This window comes from Salmo salar, chromosome ssa13 (genome assembly GCF_905237065.1).
Source record: "Salmo salar chromosome ssa13, Ssal_v3.1, whole genome shotgun sequence".
Classification (NCBI taxonomy): domain Eukaryota; kingdom Metazoa; phylum Chordata; class Actinopteri; order Salmoniformes; family Salmonidae; genus Salmo; species Salmo salar.
Genome location: NC_059454.1, coordinates 23,684,005 through 23,702,448, shown reverse-complemented (window position 1 = coordinate 23,702,448; position 18,444 = coordinate 23,684,005). Strand labels below are relative to the sequence as shown.

The window sequence follows — 18,444 nt, the reverse complement described above, 5'->3', positions numbered from 1 at the left end:
CTCCTGCAGAAGATGTTGATGCAGACCCTCCACCAATGTTTTCAAATGTGGTACAAAAAAACTAAAACGTGTCACATTTTCCATAACCTACAGAGAGAGGGAGGGGAAGAGAGAGATAAAGAGAGGAAGAGGATGTGTGTGTGTGTGTGTGTGTGTGTGTGTGTGTGTGTGTGCGTGCGAGAAAGACAGAGAGAGGGACAGAGAGAGAGAGAGAGAGACAGAGTGAGAAAGGGAGAGAGAGAGATAGAGGGAATGAGAGCGAGGGGGGAGAAGGAGGGAGAGGGAAAGAGAAAGAGAGGGGGAATGAGAGAGAGGAGGGAGAGAGAAAGGGGGAGTTTGCTCAACATGTTGATCCTATAAAGAGGAGAAAAGGTTTGATCTCCCGGGTAACGGGTGACTGCCCACAGCAGAGTGATTACCGCGTTAGGAAACATCCTGCCCACTGGCGACTACTGATGACATCAGCGCTCTGCGATGTATTTATACTGCTGTAACCCCTGACAGCGCTGGCTGTCTGGGAAATGGCCACTCTTAAGACCCATTCAACACTGGATGCTGTGTGTGTGTGTGCGTTTGCGCTTATGTGTGTTTCCGCCTGTGCATGTGAATGTATGTGTGTTTGCGCCTTTGTGCAGCAATTGAGTGATTCCTGGAACAAGGTGGTAGAAGAGGGTTAATGCATTTGCACTGGTAGAACATATAGCCCTGAGAGAGCTCTGTGCCTGGGCAGTTGGTTGTGACCTCTCTCCTTCTTATTGTAACACACAGAAAGGAAGAGAGCCGTGGTAGAATCACTCTGCGTCCATAAACATGAGAGCTGGGTTTCCCCTCACGCTCCACTGTCTGTTATGGAGGTGCACTTCCCCCCTGAACCTCAGAGATTTACAATACCACCACAGACCCACTGTAGGGATGGGGCTCCAACTACCTGGACTCATCTCCTGGACAAAATATTAACATCAACAAGAGATGTTTAACACATCTGCCGTAAGGTGACAATACATCAGAATGCCACATATTAGAGTTGCATTTCTAGACAAGCTGTACTTGAAGCTGTCTTCCAGTGGGTTGTTCTGTGGTGTGTCTCAACACATGTTGAGGGAGTTGGATAAAGGAGTGTACACTGTAACCAGCTATACTTCCTCTTGGTATCACCACTCTGAGAGACAGAACCACAGACATCCAGTTTTTCCTCTCTTTTCTCATCTTCCCCCCCTTTTTAACGTTCTTTCATTTAGAGGCCGCAGCCACCACACCCTTCTCAACCAGCCAAAACGCCTCTTATTATAGACCTCAGGAGATTTTACAAGCACACGTGCACAGCGCACACACACATACACACATGCACACACGCACGTCCATACACACACACACACACACACACACACACACACACACACACACACACACACACACACACACACACACACACACACACACACACACACACACACACACACACACACACACACACACACACACACACACACACACACACACACACACACACACTTACAGATAGACACACATGAACACAGACACAGACAAATTTCCCCCCAAAACCCAGGGCGGCATCCCCTGCATACATGACAGGCACATTGGCACCCTCATTTAAAGAGCTTGTTGTTTGTTTAGTTTAATTATAACCATTCCCTTTCCAAATAAATGAAATAGTTAAGAGAGGGAAATGGTCCAACGTAAGGCCAACAGCTGCCACCTTCCCAAATAAACACAAAACTGACATCAAATTCATATTTCACACTATACATTATATTTCGGCACTTATAAAAGCAGTTGCTTACTGTTGTTGCTTGGCTTTTACAAGCTTTGATTTGGCTGTTTGTGCCTGTTGGAGAATCTGTTAAGCCCTGTTTATACCTGCCTTTAACTTGCATACCTGCCTTTGTCCTGATCTTGTCCACATTCTGATTGTGCCCACACTTTTAGACACGCGTAGACAATCAAAAGACACATTGTGATTTGATTGTGATCAGATCATCCTGCCCACATCTGAAGGTAGTCAGACATGCATTGTCTGGATAACTTACAAGTGTAGACAGATCTGGACAGGGAAACCATTTAAATCATCATTATTCCAGTCTCTAAAATCACTGACAGTTGGCAACGTTGACTGATTTCATCAATATGTGTCTTAAATCATTTGCATAAAGGAAATTACCAGGAAATCTGGTCACAATGCAGACACAGTGGACAGATAATAGACACATTTTAATACTACGTATAGACACATTTCTGGAAAGATGGCGCCTACAGAGAGGGTTGCCTCGCTTCTTGTCCTTAGGAAACTTTGCAGTATTTTGTTTTTTTATGTATTATTTCCTACATTGCTAGCCCAGAAAATCTTCAATGTTATTACGTACAGCCGGGAAGAACTATATCAGTGACGTCAACTTACCAGCACTACGACCAGGAATGCAACTTTCCTGAAGCGGATCCTTTGTCCGAACCACCCAGGGCATTTGAACTGATTCCAGAGACTGACCCAAAACAACGCCGCCGGAGAAGAGGTAGACGGAGTGGTCTTCTGGTCAGACTTCGGAGGCGTACACATCACCCACTGCTTCCGAGTATATTACTCGCAAATGTCCAGTCTCTAGATAACAACGTAGACAAAATTAGGACAAGGGTGCTTTCCAGAGAGACATCAGGGATTGTAACATACTCTGTTTCACGGAAACATGGCTCTCTCGGGATATGCTGTCGGAGTTGATACAGCCACCTGGATTCTTTGTGCATCACGCCGACAGGAATAAACATCTCTCTGGGAAGAAGAAGGGCGGGGGTGTATGTTTCATGATTAACAACTCATGGTGTAATTGTAACAACATACAGGAACTCAAGTCCTTTTGTTTACCTGTCCTAGAATTCCTTCCAATCAAATGCCCACCGTGTTATCTCCCAAGGGAATTCTCCTCGGTTATTGTCACAGCCGTGAATATCCCCCCTCGAGCCGATACCATGACAGCCCTCAAGGATCTTCACTGGACTTTATGCAACCTGGAAACCATATATCCTAAGGCTGCATTTATTGTTGCTAGGGATTTTAACAAAGCAAATTTGAGAACAAGACTACCTAAATTCTACCAGGATATTGACTGTAGCACTCGCACTGGTAAAACACTGGATCAATGCTACTCTAACTTCCGCGATGCAAACAAGGCCCTCCCCCGCCCTCCTTTCGGCAAATCGGACCACGACTCCATTTTGCTCCTCCCTTCCTATAGACAGAAACTCAAGCAGGATGTACCCGTGCTAAGGACTGTTCAACGCTGGTCTGACCAATCAGAGTCCACGCTTCAAAATTGTTTTGATCACGCGGAATGGGACATGTTCCAGGTAGACTCAGAGAATAATATTGACGTATACGCTGATTCGGTGAGTGAGTTTATAAGGAAGTGCATAGGAGATGTTGTACCTACTGTGACTATTAAAACCTACCCTAACCAGAAATCGTGGATAGATGGGGGCATTCACACAAAACTGAAAGCGCGAACCAGCACATTTAACCATGGAAAGGTGACTGGGAATATGTCCGAATACAAACAGTGTAGTTATTCCCTCCGCAAGGCAATCAACCAAGCGAAATGCCAGTACAGAGACATTCAACAGCTCAGACATGAGACGTATGTGGCAGGGTCTACAGACAATCATGGACTACAAAAGGAAAACCAGCCACGTCAAGGACACCGACGTCTTGCTTCCAGACAAACGAAACACCTTCTTTACCCGCTTTGAGGATAATACAATGCCACCGACACAGCCCGCTACCAAGGACTGTGGGCTCACCTTCTCCGTGGCTGACGTGATCAAGACATTTAAATGTGTTAACCCTCGCATGGCTACCGGCCCAGGCGGCATCCCTAGCCGCGTCCTCAGAGCATGCGCAGACCGGCGGGTGTGTTTTAAGGACATATTCAATCTCTCCCTATGCCAGTCTGCTGTCCCCACATGCTTCAAGATGGCCACCATTGTTCCTGTACCCAAGAAAGCAAAGGTAACTGAACTAAATGACCATCACACTGCACACTGCCCTACCCCATCTGACAAGAGGAATACCTATGTAAGAATGCTGTTTATTGACTATAGCTCAGCATTCAACACCATAGTACCCTCCAAGCTCATCATTAAGCTTGAGGCCCTGGGTCTCAACCTTACCCTGTGCAATTGGGTCCTGGACTTCCTGACGGGCCGTCCCCTGGGGGTGAAGGTAGGAAACAACATCGCCACTTCGCTGATCCTCAACACTAGGGCCCACAAAGGTGCGTGCTCAGGCCCCTCCTGTACTCCCTGTTCACCCATGACTGCGTAGCCATGCACGCCTCCAACTCAATCATCAAGTTTGCGGACTACACAACAGTAGTAGGCTTGATTACCAACAACGATGAGACAGGCTACAGGGAGAAGGTGAGGGCACGCGGAGTGTGGTGTCAGGACACAACCTCTCACTCAACGTCAACAAAACAAAGTAGATGATTGTGGACTTCAGGAAACAGCAGAGGGAGCACCCCCTACCCACATCGACGGGACAGCAGTGGAGAATGTGGAAGGTTTTAAGTTCCTCGGTGTACACATCATGTACAAACTGAAATGGTCCACCCCCACAGAAAATGTGGCTTGCCACCTAAAACACTCACAATTTTTACAAGCATTTCGCAACACTCGCAATAACATCTGCTAACCATGTGTATGTGACCAATAAAATTTCATTTGATTTGAATCAGAATGTAGACAAGATCAGGACAAAGGACACATGTTAGCACCAGGTATAAACAGGGCTTTAGACATTACAGATTAGAATTAATTTAGGCTAACAAAATCTTCCGCTAGAACAACCAACACACTCTCCATCAGTGCTCCAGTATGGGCCATAGAGCAGAGTTCTGAGCCTTGTATTCATTTGTTTTCCCAGCAGTGTGGTTTGTCACTGGGTCCTTGGCTTTGTTCTGGCCCACATCTGGACTCTCGCTCTGGGGTAAACTCCACTCAATGCTGCCCTCCGCAGAAGACAAGGGCACTGGGCTCTATCTGACTTCCATTCACTAAAACTCACTCTGCTTGGGGGGCTATTAAGGCAGAACACTTGATGTGCCCGTTGTAGGGCACAGTTATCCAGTGCAAGAGTAGCTGATGTGAAGGGTGTATACATCACAGGAGGTTGGTGCCACCTTAATTGGGGAGGACGGACTTGTGTCAATGGTTGGAGCGGAATAGGTGGAATGGTATCAAATACATGATTTCCATGTGTTTCATGCCATTACATTTGCTCCATTCCAGACGTTATTATGAGCCGTCCTCCCCTCCACTGGTATACATACCTATAGAGCCCCACAGTGGAGGTGTCATAATAGCCATAAAACCTAGCAATCAAACAGGGAAATGGCTCCAATTGTTTTTCCACCATTCATTTTCCCCATAGGGGATTTTAGAAACACTTAAAATAAGGACTGTGTTTAGACCGACCCTGGCATGACGTTTTGATAACCGTGTAAATCTCTCTCGGACAAGGTGACATTTATCAATATTATTGGCTCTATTTACTCTCAGATTCGAAAATGCTAATCAAAGTAGACATCATGCAAAACTACAAAACCCTGCACATCATCTCTAGCTGACACCTTTGCTAACAGGTATTGTGTCAATTTAAAACTTGCACAAAACAGTTCACAGAATTGTCCATTTAAAGAAATGTTGCCAATTTATTAACTACTACATTTAGCTCACATTAGATAGTTAATCCAGAAATTCTTACCTTTGCCTCGATTCGGCAGTCTCATCCAGATCATCATGAGCTTTTTTATAGTACTTTATGATAGCCACATTAGCAGAAAATTAGCATTTCATTTTTAGGGGAGGTAAATACAGGAGAATATACTGATAAAAGTCACCTTGTCCTAGAGAGATTTACACAGTTATCAAAATGTCACGCCAGGGTAAGCCTTCACAAAACACAGCCCTTATTGGAAGTGTTTCTAAAATCCCCTAAGGTAAAAATGAAGGGTGGAAAAACGATTGGAACCATTTGACTGCTAGGTTTTATGGGTATTATGACTCATACTGTTGTACTCTATTATCATCACAATCCTATCATTTTCTCCAAGTCTGTCGCTGAAATTCAGGGATACTTTTCATTCTTTATCTTCTGCCCCCCTTCTCTCTCTCTCTCTAACCCCATTCTGATGTGTTTATGAGCAACCTCAGGGGTCAATTATGTCAGCAGCATACTCCTACAGTGAAAATTACCCATGCTCAGCCTCAGAGAGAGAGAGAGAGAGAGACATGACTTAGAAAGCGTAGTGTTGTTGGCTGAAACATTCCTGGCCTTGAACGCACGTTGTCCGTCATTTCAGCCGAGCGAGAACACTCGCTACTCTGTACATCTGGGTCTTTTGACAACTCGCCACATTGTCAAGTCCCACCCGCAGGCTGTTTCATCACAACTCACAGCAAGTGTCTGGGACAGTCCAAGAGTGAGGAGATGCTGTGCATATCCAGATGTCAGTTTGTTTGGAGATCTACAGGTGAACATACAGTTCCAGGAGTTAAATAGAAAGGGAATGGAAGGATTTGACCTTGATAAATAATCCATGTGTTATGTGGTAGCCTAGCAGAAACTGTGTGTGAGTGTGTGGGGGGGCATTATTTTGCCTCTCTGTGGTATGTTAAGTGCTTTAACTCTGCATGAAGCATTGAAAAAAGTGGAAAAGAGGACAGCAGTCATGACCTGAAGACAACAGTAACTACCTGAACCAACTATCACATGATTCTATCCCAGTTAGTTCGCTCCTATCCAATGGGGGGCATAAAACATGCAATCTCTGACACAAATCAGCTCCAAAATGTATTGTAAACACTCTGTATGTGTGTGTGTGTCCACCAAGTAGTGACCACATAAATCAATGGGGAGGGAGGAAGAATAACACCTCCCAGTGTCAAAGCCAGGCCAGTAGGAGAACAGAGCTGATTGGACCTCAACAGAAAGACCATCCAACAGGCTTCAGCTCCAATCTACTGTTCCTAACCTGGCAGACAGAGAGAACTATCTCACACCCCAGAGAGCTTATAAAAGTCAGAGATGGATGGCTTCTGGGGCTGGTGTGTGTGTGTGTGTGTGTGTGTGTGTGTGTGTGTGTGTGTGTGTGTGTGTGTGTGTGTGTGTGTGTGTGTGTGTGTGTGTGTGTGTGTGTGTGTGTGTGTGTGTGTGTGTGTGAGAAAGTGTTGACATGTTTTGTGTCTCGCAGGTGGGAAGGTTTGATTCCCTAGAGTTAAGGGGCAGAGTTGGGGGTTGGAGAGAGGACACTAGGGAACACTGTTGGTGTAAGCTATGAAAGTTAGGAGGCGGTCAGTGTATTTTGGTAGGTTTAAGTGTGTGTGTGTGTGCGTGCGTGCATGTGTGTGTACATGCGTTTGTGTGTTTTGGTATAGGGTGGTGCAAGGTGGGGAGGGAGGGTCAGACATTGCTGTGGTTGATATGAGAGGGACAGAGCTGGGGGACAGAGGGATGTAGGGAAGGGGTCTGTTGAATTGCGAGGAGATAGAGTTTCTGTGCACATCTGCTTTGGACTGCAGACGTAGAGAAACATCTGTATTAACCTCAGTCCCAAGGGCAGCCCACTGAGCACAGGCCTGCAAGGAGGCCAGGGAGAGAAGGAGCAAGAAGGGATGTGTGTGTGTGTGTGTGTGTGTGTGTGTGTGTGTGTGTGTGTGTGTGTGTGTGTGTGTGTGTGTGTGTGTGTGTGTGTGTGTGTGTGTGTGTCTGCCTACAGTACATACCATTTCAATCCTATTCCAACATCATCACTTCAGCACCCACACCATATACCCACCCCCACCTACTCACCAACTATTTCCCTGCTGCCACATCTACCTAGCATATACCATGTTCCATATTCCTTACAGCACCATGTTCCATATTCCTTACAGCACCATATTCCATATTCCTTACAGCACCATGTTCCATATTCCTTACAGCACCATATTCCATATTCCTTACAGCACCATGTTCCATACTCCTTACAGCACCATCTTCCATATTGCTTACAGCACCATGTCCATATTCCTTACAGCACCATCTTCCATATTCCTTACAGCACCATGTTCCATATTTCATACAGCAAAATGTTCCATATTCCTTACAGCACCATGTTCCATATTCCTTACAGCACCATGTCCATATTCCTTACAGCACCATGTCCATATTCCTTACAGCACCATCTTCCATATTCCTTACAGCACCATCTTCCATATTCCTTACAGCACCATGTTCCATATTCCTTACAGCACCATGTTCCATATTCCTTACAGCACCATGTTCCATATTCCTGACAGCACCATGTTCCATATTCCTTACAGCACCATGTTCCATATTCCTTACAGCACCATGTTCCATATTCCTTACAGCACCATGTTCCATATTCCTTACAGCACCATGTTCCATATTCCTTACAGCACCATGTCCATATTCCTTAAAGCACCATGTCCATATTCCTTACAGCACCATCTTCCATATTCCTTACAGCACCATCTTCCATATTCCTTACAGCACCATGTTCCATATTCCTTACAGCACCATGTTCCATATTCCTTACAGCACCATGTTCCATATTCCTTACAGGACCATGTCCATATTCCTTACAGCACCATGTTCCATACTCCTTACAGCACCATGTTCCATATTCCTTACAGCACCATGTTCCATATTCCTTACAGGACCATGTTCCATATTCCTTACAGCACCATGTTCCATATTCCTTACAGCACCATCTTCCATATTCCTTACAGCACCATCTTCCATATTCCTTACAGCACCATCTTCCATATTCCTTACAGCACCATGTTCCATATTCCTTACAGCACCATCTTCCATATTCCTTACAGCACCATGTTCCATATTCCTTACAGCACCATGTTCCATATTCCTTACAGCACCATGTTCCATATTCCTTACAGGACCATGTCCATATTCCGTACAGCACCATGTTCCATACTCCTTACAGCACCATCTTCCATATTCCTTACAGCACCATGTCCATATTCCTTACAGCACCATCTTCCATATTCCTTACAGCACCATGTTCCATATTCCTTACAGCACCATGTTCCATATTCCTTACAGTACCATGTCCATATTCCTTACAGCACCATGTCCATATTCCTTACAGCACCATCTTCCATATTCCTTACAGCACCATCTTCCATATTCCTTACAGCACCATGTTCCATATTCCTTACAGCACCATGTTCCATATTCCTTACAGCACCATGTTCCATATTCCTTACAGGACCATGTTCCATATTCCTTACAGCACCATGTTCCATATTCCTTACAGCACCATCTTCCATATTCCTTACAGCACCATCTTCCATATTCCTTACAGCACCATCTTCCATATTCCTTACAGCACCATGTTCCATATTCCTTACAGCAACATGTTCCATATTTCATACAGCACCATGTTCCATATTCCTTACAGCACCATGTTCCATATTCCTTACAGCAACATGTTCCATATTACTTACAGCACCATGTTCCATATTCCTTACAGCAACATGTTCCATACATCAACACCAGTAAGTTAATGCTATGACTTCTAGGGATTTAGATGTATGACTCCAACATGACTGTAACTCCAACATAACTGTGAAGTGACAGCAAGCGTTTCCAAGCATGCAGGCATGAGTGTGTGTGATAATGTGCGCAAGTGTGTGCATGCATGTGTAAATGTATGTATGTGTAAATGTATGTATGTGTGTGTGTGTGTGTGTGTGTGTGTGTGTGTGTGTGTGTGTGTGTGTGTGTGTGTGTGTGTGTACAGCAGTGGAGTAACACAATGCTGTCTCAATGCAAAACCCTCTAATAAATCCAAACTTCCAAACATGCCAATTCAAGCCTCTTTTTTGACCTGCCTGCTAATACACACCATTAAACCTAAACGGGCTGCCGACTCTGTGCCACCGCCCAGGGGGTGGTGAGGGGGTGAGGGGGGTGGCAGGGGGGCAGGTGGTGCCCTGTGGTTTCACCATGGTAACAGATGGAATCCTTCTCTCATCAAGACACATCCACACACAGGACAAATATGAATCTAACTGAATCAAACAAATCCTTTTCTCTCAATAAAATAATATGTTATAACCCTTCAGACTTGTATCTAAATGTTTCAAACATGCTCTAGATTTCTTATGTTATGGGTTAGGAAAGGATGTATTTCAAATGCATCTATAAACAGTACAAAATGTATACTTATACTGCAAGTAAATATTGAATGCTTATGTACATATTGGCCCCAGGTCTATTGTTGCTAGGCCGACGTTAGAGCCAGCAGAGAGCAAGGACACAAAAGAACTCACATCATTGTTTGTTTTTGAATTTAGTCAAATGTTTCACACATCTGGTGCGGATTAATAGCAGCAGAGCATTTGGACAATGAAAACGCACTGCAGCTGTACACCTTTTTTTAAATAATCTGAACTTTGCTCACATGTGTGTTCGCATTGTAGCCAAACTCAATGCTTTATTTTACGACGGCCCTCCTCTGAGTGTGTAGTCAGAGCAGCTGACTTCCAGCAGGACTATTAGACACCCAGGGACCGATCAGCATGGCTCTGGGGACCTATCAGCATGGCTCTGGGGACCTATCAGCATGGCTCTGGGGACCTATCAGCATGGATCTGGGGACCTAACAGCATGGCTCTGGGGACCTATCAGCATGGCTCTGGGGACCTATCAGCATAGCTCTGGGGACCTATCAGCATGGCTCTGGGGACCTATCAGCATGGCTCTGGGGACCTATCAGCATGGCTCTGGGGACCTATCAGCATGGCTCTGGGGACCTATCAGCATAGCTCTGGTTACTGGAATGCCAGAGAGCAAACAAGCACTGTTTCATTTTTCTTTATACACACACATGGATACACGCGAGTTTGTAAGCGCATACAAACACACACGCATACTCGACGCGGGCAGGCATGCACGCAGACAGACACACACGCACACACACTTTCTCACCGCCTCAGGCTACGGTAATCCTTGCATGATTGCATGACTCCAGCAGGGCATAGCAGGAAGCCATGACTAAACACACCTGATAACACATTACTGTAAGACATTAAAACCCAGAGCTGGAAAACAGACCATAAATACCCCACGCCAATGATGCCACTATTCACTGACCTGTGAGATGCACATAGTAGACATGGAAGTCACCCTGCTGCCCTGTGGTGTGTGAGACCGAGTGGGCATCCGTGTGTGGAAAACGGGTTTGTTTGTGTGTGTGTGTGTGTGTGTGTGTGTGTGTGTGTGTGTGTGTGTGTGTGTGTGTGTGTGTGTGTGTGTGTGTGTGTGTGTGTGTGTGTGTGAAGTGTGTGTGTGTGTGTGTGTGTGTGTGTGTGTGTGTGTGTGTGTGTGTGTGTGTGTGTGTGTGTGTGTGTGTGTGTGTGTGTGTGTGAAGTGTGTGTGAGCATGCACTAGTATAGGTGTGGTGTGTGTGTGTGTGTGTGTGTGTGTGTGTGTGTGTGTGTGTGTGTGTGTGTGTGTGTGTGTGTGTGTCTGTAAGTGCTTGACTTCCCTTTGCCATGCCATGCCAGCTCAGCCCAGCCAAGCAGCCCAGAGCTCTGGAAGCTGTGGTTTGTTGAAGGGGAAATTACTTAATTCACTGTGGCTGAGGGCTAATGCACTGGGGACTGCTGGGACCATATCAAATAATTACCCAAAGGGAGGTGTGTGTGTGTGTGTGTGTGTGTGTGTGTGTGTGTGTGTGTGTGTGTGTGTGTGTGTGTGTGTGTGTGTGTGTGTGTGTGTGTGTGTGTGTGTGTGTGTGTGTGTGTGTGTGTGTGTGTGTGTGTGTGTGTGTGTGTGAAATGGTATGTGTGCTTGGGCAAAGCGTCAATCATTCCAGCTGAAAGGACTACACATTGGGAGAACAAGAAAGACAGAAAGAGAGAGAAAGACAGAGAAAGACAGAGAAAGAAAGAGAGAGAAAGCGAGAGAACATTGCCACATACAGTATAACTCCTATAGACTGTCTCGTCAATATAACTCCTATATGCTGTGTAATAGGTTCATATCCCAAGCTAATGCTACAGAAAAAAAACATACAATTTCACACAGTGAGAGTGTTAGTTAGTGAGTTAGCGTGTAAGAGTTGGATGTTGAGCAGCACACACCCTGTGCCAAGGCGACCCATGTTGCGTGTAGATGTGTACATTCTGCATGTACACCGTAAGCCATTTACACAGCGGGCCTTTTAACTGAGGTGACTCAGATGGAGGAGAGGAGAGGAGAAGAGGGGAGAGGAGAGGACATCTCTGGCCCTGGGGTCTTTCCCAAAGCAACACACCCATCCTGGGCCTGCCCTGGAAACCAACCTCAGAGCAGCTCAGATACACACTGACAACAGATCAGCTATCAGCAGGCCTGAGAACAGCTCAGATACACACTGACAACAGATCAGCTATCAGCAGGCCTGAGAACAGCTCAGATACACACTGACAACAGATCAGCTATCAGCAGGCCTGAGAACAGCTCAGATACACACTGACAACAGATCAGCTAGAGGCAGGCCTGAGAACAGCTCAGATACACACTGACAACACAATTAGCTATAGGCAGGCCTGAGAACAGCTCAGATACACACTGACAAAACATCAGCTATAGGCAGGCCTGAGAACAGCTCAGATACACACTGACAACACAATTAGCTATAAGCAGGCCTGAGAACAGCTCAGATACACACTGACAAAACATCAGCTATAGGCAGGCCTGAGAACAGCTCAGATACACACTGACAACACAATTAGCTATAAGCAGGCCTGAGAACAGCTCAGATACACACTGACAAAACATCAGCTATAGGCAGGCCTGAGAACAGCTCAGATACACACTGACAACACAATTAGCTATAAGCAGGCCTGAGAACAGCTCAGATACACACTGACAAAACATCAGCTATAGGCAGGACTGAGAACAGCTCAGATACACACTGACAACACAATTAGCTGTAGGCAGGCCTGAGAACAGCTCAGATACACACTGACAACACAAGCATGTTGCTCTCTCATTTCCCCCTGCATAGGTCTTGAGTTAAGGCAAGAAAATAAGATCACTCACTCACACACTCTCTCACACACTCTCTCACACACTCTCTCACGTTCTCATATAAAGGCGTATGAATCAGCATTTCGATCTGGGGCTTGGATCAAGCCTGGCTCATATCTGATGGCATCACATAAGACTCAGGAAGAAGAGCACTGACTAAGAGGCCCATTCACGGACGAGACCCATGATGACATCAACAAGACACACATCCACTTTATCCAAATGAGTGACACAGACCATTCGATATATGGTAAGAGGAACCCAATATGGCATCAGGGGAATCCAACCGTCCCTGCAGAGAGGAGAAAGGGCTTCTGTGCTGCTCAGTAACCATATTACCAGGCCTCAACCAATAACAGTCACTGTGAGTTGAGTGGAAGTGACTCTGGACAAACACTCCAAGATTAATTGTATTAGGGCTTTGTTCACAAGCCGCAAGTCACAGAACAAGCATAGAAATCTCTAGGCGAGAAAGGGTCTTGATTACACAAGATGGGTTCAGCTATAATATTATTTATTTTGTTTGCCCCAAATCAAAAAATGCTCTCTTGTTGATGTGAAACATCTTTGTTATGATTGAATGTCTTATTTATGGATCACAGACTAAGAAAATAAGGCCCATAGTAATATCAGAGTGCTCATTTCTCCTATGTTAGGAACTGTTTCTGCTCTTCTCTCTGCCTCTCACAGGCTCTCTACTTGCCCCATTGAAGTCTTCTGTTGCCTTCAAAATGGCACCCCATTCCCTACATAGTGTACTACATTTGACCAGGGCCCTAGAGCCATATGTGGGCCTAGGTCAAAAGCAATGCACTATATAGGGATTTGGAATATTGTGCCTTTTCAGATGCAGCCTCAGTCTGGGAGTGTTAGGAAAAGAGAGAGTCCCTTGACTTTGCAAGGTTCTGCACTCACATCAATCTGTGTCAAAATGCAGCAGGTCCCTCTTTAATGATATAGTGCAGCAGAGGAAGCACTGTCACCTCCCACTTCGTTGCCAAAACCCTCCAACAATCATCCCTTCATCGCTCCAGGATTCATCACAAACTCCAGCTCCATTGAGCAATGATATTTCTTCTTGTTTTCTTTGTTAATATTTGCCTTTTAACTTTCCTATAACCACACAAGTAGTACACTGAATATGTACTCTAGCCAGATCCCATGCTGCAGTGTGGTTTCCCTCTTCCAATTAATCACCAATACTCATCTTGACCCTCATTCATAAATGCAGTTGCTGTGATTGCATAATTTGTTGGCCAAATTGAATTATGATGGTGTGTTTATCTTTTCATAAATCCCCTGGCGTTGCCTGCTAATATTGTGATGATGGGCAGGCAGTAAAGCCTGGCTGGCTGTTGCTGCTGACAGTAATGGTAATCAGTAATGGAGCAGAATCTCAGGGGGATTTCACTAAGACGCACTAATTAGATAAGGAACGTGATTATGAAACATGGCCAAAAAATCCAGAGTCAACAACTGAGAGAAAACGTATATTCTAAGAGGGAAAGAGCATAGGCTATCCGAGACATGGCCCTTTTTCACGTGTTGAGATACAACAGATCATGCCCAACTCTGGAGATAGAATACAAACTGTTGAGGATGTTATTTTGTCGGGAATGCAAAACCTAAAGAGACCTAAGGAGACCAAGATGCACCTTGAACCTATTCTGTTGTTGACACTTGCTCATACTCCAGATAACAACAGTGGACTGAGTGACTGCAGGTTACATCATCTGTAGGGTTGAGCACCTGAACATTAGCTCAACGGACAGCTGTTTGACAGAGACAGACAAGACACTGGAATGTGACACTCTGGGATTCCTCAACTGGACCATTAACTCAATCGCAACACACTGTAAAGATGGACTACCTATTCTACAACTTGTATCTACACTGGATGGCTTTTCTTGTGCAGTGTGTGTGCTGTAGCCTTATAAAGTGCTTCTGCAGGACAAAGACCCAACATCCCCATGTGCAGACGAAAAAGCATGGTTGGTTCAATAGGAAATACATCTAACTTTCATTCTCCTGATATGTGAAAATCCCAGTTGTCTTTTAAGGCCTATAAATCAGGAGGGCGATAAGTCTTAAGGACCCAGTGTAACTTACTTTAAAGTCATTAGATATTGCCTAAACATGGAACAGGGAACCTAAACAATGTCACTTGGTCTGTAAATCAATATTACGAAGGTTAACAGTTATATCATTTGCAAATCGCCTTAACTCCAGTTTCACTCATGTTATTACATATTGGTGTATATGTAATAAGATATGTGCAAATTGTTACATACACATTTAAGGCATGGCGCTTAGATATCTGCCGTGCAAATCGAATACTGCATGGGCACATCATAATATGCACAAATGGCAAGGGGTGACATACCTAAATTGACAAAGCTCATAACCATGTCTGCGTCGTTTAGCAAGTTGTTGTCCTGTAGAGTTGCTATCGGCGGCCCCTGGGTGGTGAAGACGGGTTTGTATGGATAGGAGTACGCGTCCTCTTCCCCCTCCGTGGACATGGCATTGTACAGGTCCATCATGAACATTGGGGCCGCGTTGTGCTTCCCGTGGAGATGCGGTCGCGGCCGGTGTGGGAGCCCGAGTATCGAGAGGATTTCCCGCTGCATCTCCCTGCGCTCCTGGCTTTTCAGCCGCCGGTGGATGAAACTCGAGTGTACCTCATTGTCCAGGGTAAAGTTATAAAATACTGTGTCCGCCAGGACGCAGTAGCCCCATACAAGGAACAAAGCAGGGGCACGTCTATCCAAAAATGAAACCATTTTGATGCCGTGCGTAATTGCGCTGAGTGCTCTAACCCAATACTTAAAATAAGGATATTGAACTTCGCAACATGTTTGTTCAATACCCGAATCATTGACGGCCCCTCATGTTGAGGGAAGAGTTCCCGATTGGAACATCAATTTCACTTAAACGTCCACTCTTATTGGATTGCCTTAAAATCCACTGATCTGTACAATTTTGAATTTCGATTATTTTGCCTTTACATCCAGCTACTCCGACCTCTCACTAGCCTGTCACTGTCTCTCTGGGTCACGCGTAAACTGCAAGGTTGACAAGACGTGTTGCAGCGAGTGCGATGAGCCGAGCTCAGCAATCAGACTTTGAGGAGGTGCTTTGTGCGCTGGGAGGAGTAGAGTGAGAGAGCGCTACAATTGCTGAAGCCCAGTATAGCACTGTGTGTGTGTGCGTGTGTGTGTGTCCGTGCTTGCATGATTACCCTCCCAAAAGAAGCACAATGTGACAAAAGGCCAACATACCATAGCTACATCTATATTGCTTTGAAAAAGACCTGTCATCAGTATCATGTTCTCTTGCATGTGTTCCCTGGAAATGGTTAATACACAGTTTACCTATGACAGGCGCCTGAACTCTTTTCTCTGTTTTATGGAGGAGGAATTATTTGCTCCTAAGGAAACTGTGTGGGCAATGTTGGCAAAAGTGTTCTCCGTGTTGCCTAATACAGAAGGAGAGATCGTAACATACCATACAATGTGTTCATATTGCAGGTGCACTACTCTACTAGAATAAGAACGATGACTAGATTATTACAACTTTACCATCACAACATTTCGTCGGTCAAATTTACCGTCACAATATTCAGTCAGACAACTTTACCATCACAACATTCCCTCAGACAACTTTACCATCACAATATCCAGTCAGACAACTTTACATTCACAACATTCAGTCAGACAACATTAGCATGACAATATTCAATCAACCAATACCGATATTCATCAGTACCATCAAATAAATCAGGCAACTTTAGCATCACAACATTCAATCAACTAAAGTCAGACAACTTAAAAATTCCGTCGCATAAATACAAACCTTCAGTAAGACAACTTTACCATCACAACATTCAGTCAGGCAACTTTATCATCACAACACTCAGTCAGAAAACTTTACCTTCACAACATTCCATCAGACAACAGTATCATCACAATATTCAGTGAGACTTCTTTACCATCACAACCTTCAGGAAGACAACTTTATCATCACAACATTCAGTCAGACAACTTTAATATCAAAACATTTCGTCAGACAAATTTACCGTCACAATATTAAGTCAGACAACTTTACCATCACAACCTTCACTAAGACAACTTTACCATCACAACATTCAGTCAGGCAACTTTATCATCACAACACTCAGTCAGAAAACTTTAGCGTCACAACATTCCATCAGACAACAGTATCATCACAATATTCAGTGAGACTTCTTTACCATCACAACCTTCAGTAAGACTTCTTTACCATCACAACCTTCAGTCAGACAACTTTATCGTCACAATTTTCAGTCAGACAACATTACCATCACATTATTCAGTCAGAAAACTTTACGATCACAATATTCAGTCAGAAAACTTTACCATCACAATATTAAGTCAGACAACTTTACCATCAAATATTCAGTGAGACTTCTTTACCATCACAACCTTCAGTAAGATAACTTTACCATCACAACATTCAATCAGAAAACTTTAGCATCACAACATTCTATCAGACAACTTATGCATCACAAAATTCAATCAGACAACAGTATCATCACAATATTCAGTCAGACAACATTACCATCACAACATTTATTCAGAAAACTTTACCTTCACAATATTCAGTCATACAACTTTACCGAGACAACATTCAGTCAGACAACAGTACCATCGCAACATTTAGTTAGAAATCTTTACCATCACAACATTCCATCAGACAACAGTATCATCACAATATTCAGTGAGACTTCGTTATCATCACAACCTTAAGTAAGACAACTTTAGCATCACAACATTCAATCAGACAACTTTAGCATCACAACATTCAATCAGACAACTTTAGCATCACAACATTCAATCATACAACTTTACCATGACAACATTCAGTGAGACAAATTTACCATCTCAAAATTCAGTCAGTCAACTATACCATCACAACCCTCAGTAAGACAAATTTACCATCACAAAATTCCATCAGACAACAGTATCATCACAATATTCAGTGAGACTTCTTTACCATCACAACCTTCAGTAAGACAACTTTATCATCACAACATTCAGTAAGACAACCTTAGCATCACAACATTCAATCAGACAACTTTAGCATCACAACATTCAATCAGACAACTTTACTATCACAACATTCAGTCAGACTACTTTACCATCACAACATTCTGTCAGACAACAGTATAATCACAATATTCCGTCAGACAACTTTACCATCGCAACATTTAGTCAGAAAACTTTACTATCACCATATTACGTCAGACAAATTTACGATGAAAATATTCAGTGAGAATTCGTTACCATCACAAC

The 18,444-nt window shown here is 44.2% G+C and overlaps 1 protein-coding gene across 1 annotated transcript in view; it reads right to left on the bottom strand.

Annotated features, from left to right (window-relative positions):
* The window catches only part of LOC106566746 (bone morphogenetic protein 7), a 54,841-nt gene extending 38,598 nt beyond the window's left edge, over positions 1–16,243 (bottom strand). Inside the window, exon 1 of the mRNA XM_014135097.2 lies at positions 15,495–16,243. Within this exon, the coding sequence (XP_013990572.2) occupies positions 15,495–15,894 (400 nt within the window). The 5' untranslated portion in view covers positions 15,895–16,243. The remainder of the gene's footprint in view (positions 1–15,494) is intronic.
* Positions 16,244–18,444: the final 2,201 nt, after the last annotated feature.